General features: G+C 36.4%; 1 protein-coding gene across 1 annotated transcript; it reads right to left on the reverse strand.

Annotated features, from left to right (window-relative positions):
* Nucleotides 1–645: 645 nt before the first annotated feature.
* Nucleotides 646–1584, reverse strand: LOC128102093 (olfactory receptor 1052-like). Its single transcript, XM_052725609.1, has one exon. The coding sequence runs from the start codon at nt 1582–1584 to the stop codon at nt 646–648; it is 939 nt and encodes a 312-aa protein (XP_052581569.1).
* Nucleotides 1585–2427: the final 843 nt, after the last annotated feature.

Below are 2427 nucleotides of genomic sequence, written 5' to 3' on the forward strand. Positions count from 1 at the left end.
CAGGAGAAAGCTTCCCTGATGATGTCTGATCAAGGAGTTCATCTATAAGTATAACAGAATGTCATTCAGAGACATGTTTTGCTACTTTCTTTTAGTAGATCATTGGTATTATTTTTAAACTAGGCCACTGGTCTATCCAGTCTCAGGTTCTTGGCCACCTAGGAAGTGTTTGGCATAAGTTCAATTTTATATAACAGACATATTTAACAGTCAAATTTCTATATTTTCTTATGCTGAGGAACTCCTCCTTATCTAATAATTTTAGTTTCAATGCTTCAGTTAAGTTTGTAAGCCACACAAATTGTCACAATACAGGTATTTCATTGAAGTTGGATTACTTAAAACTTTAAGTCAGCAGCTACATTTTTATCAGCCATTTGGCATACTATTAAAATTGTATACAAAATAGGAGATAGTCATTTCTGCTTTTATGGAAACTTTGCATACCAATGTGAAAAAATTCATGAAAATCTTGCCACTAGGGACATTTAAAGTTTTCTCTGAGACAATATAATATTTCATAAATAAATATCACTAAAATACTTTGGTAAAAATTCTATCTGATACAAATAAAAAATTAATAATTTTCTGTCATGTCAGTTTGAAGATTTACATCAAGTTTGCAGAGTCAGAGAAAGGTCAAAGTCAAGAGGTGCTCCTCCCCACACAAATCAATCTCCTTGCTGCTTCCTTCACATCCTTGTTCCTCAGGCTGTAAATCAGAGGGTTCAGCATGGGGATGATCAAGGTGTAAAACACAGCCGAGACTTTTTCCTGCTCCATAGAGTACTGAGAGCTTGGCTGGATATAGCTAAAAGCCACCGAACCATAAAATAATGTCACAGCTGTCAGGTGTGAGGCACAAGTAGAGAAGGCTTTGCGCCTCCCCTCTACTGAGCGGATTCTCAGAATGGCAATGAGAATGTGGCTATAGGACACAATGATGATGATAAAAGTGAAAATAGCAATCACTCCAGAGAAGACCAAAAGCAGCATCTCATTGATGTGTGCATCAGAGCAGGAAAGCTTAAAAAGAGGAGGAATGTCACAGAAGAAGTGGTTTACAATGTTTGGACCACAGAAGTCCAGTCTGAGAAGACCTATTGTGTGAGTCAGGGAATTAATGAGGCCACCCAAGTAACATGCAAGAACCATCTGAGTGCAGACACTGTGAGTCATAATTACTGTATACATTAATGGGTTTGTGATTGCCACATAGCGATCATAAGCCATCATAGACAGGAGTATACCTTCCGTGGTTACATAAACTGCAAAAAAGAAACTCTGCAGAACACAAGCAAAGAATGTACTAGACTTGTGTTTTGATAAGAAATTGATCAGCATTTTAGGAGCAAAGACCGTAGAGTAGCAGATGTCACAGAAAGAGAGATTACTAAGAAAGAAGTACATTGGGGTATGAAGTTGGGCATTCAGCCAGATCAAGATAATCATTCCCCAATTACCTACAAGAATGACAAGATAAATTAGACTGAACAGCAAGAAGAGGGGAACCTCCCAATTAGGATTTTCTGTTAAGCCGACCAGTATGATTTCCTCCACACTCGTATGATTCCAAATTGCCATGGTAGAGTAGTCTACAGCTCCTTGTTACAAAATAATATCATGAGACTTAAATGAATAATAAATAAATAGAAGGATTTCCTCCAGGATCTGATAGCCATTATGGTGTGAGACACTGAGAGGTTACCCTATGACAGATGAAGCAAAGAAAGAAACTTCAGCAGCAGCCCATATGTGTGCTACAAAACCTATACACCAAGACTCAAATGGTTGCAATTCACATTATTGTATTACCTGTTATCAATTATCACAGAACAAGAAAGGATTAAAAAAAACTCTCTTATGTTACAAAGCTCTTAGTTGGTAGAATTGACTATTGACTATTTAAAGGGTGGTACAGAAGCTCTCTCTAATAATTTAATATCCACCAGCATTCTGCTTAGGTGGAATATAAGTGTGCTACAATCTCATGACAATGGAAATTTCAACATCTTGTGGATAGCCATTTCAAATTATTTCATTTCCAGTTAACCTAAAAACACCTATTTCATTCAATACCATCCCCCATCCTCCTTTCCAAATACCTCACCTCAAATATGTCCTTACCCTCTGCTTGGATCTCTGACACATGGGATCAATGCCATCTAGTACAGGGAATCTGAGCCAGGACATAAAGATAAATAAATGTGTTCATCTGTTCTTTGTTTTAAGAATGATTAACTATCACAAGTGTCATTTTATATGACAATTCTTGCCTTCACTTTTTGTTCATTTTTTTGTATTCTATTAGTGTTGTTCTCAGTATTAAGCATAAGACAACAATCAAGAACATTCATTGTGAAGTGGAACTAAATTGTGAGAAACACTAAAACCTACAATTGTCTATTTATTTTCTTTACAAAATGA

This window comes from Peromyscus californicus, unplaced genomic scaffold, assembly GCF_007827085.1.
Source record: "Peromyscus californicus insignis strain IS unplaced genomic scaffold, ASM782708v3 Scaffold_7__1_contigs__length_154581171, whole genome shotgun sequence".
Classification (NCBI taxonomy): domain Eukaryota; kingdom Metazoa; phylum Chordata; class Mammalia; order Rodentia; family Cricetidae; genus Peromyscus; species Peromyscus californicus.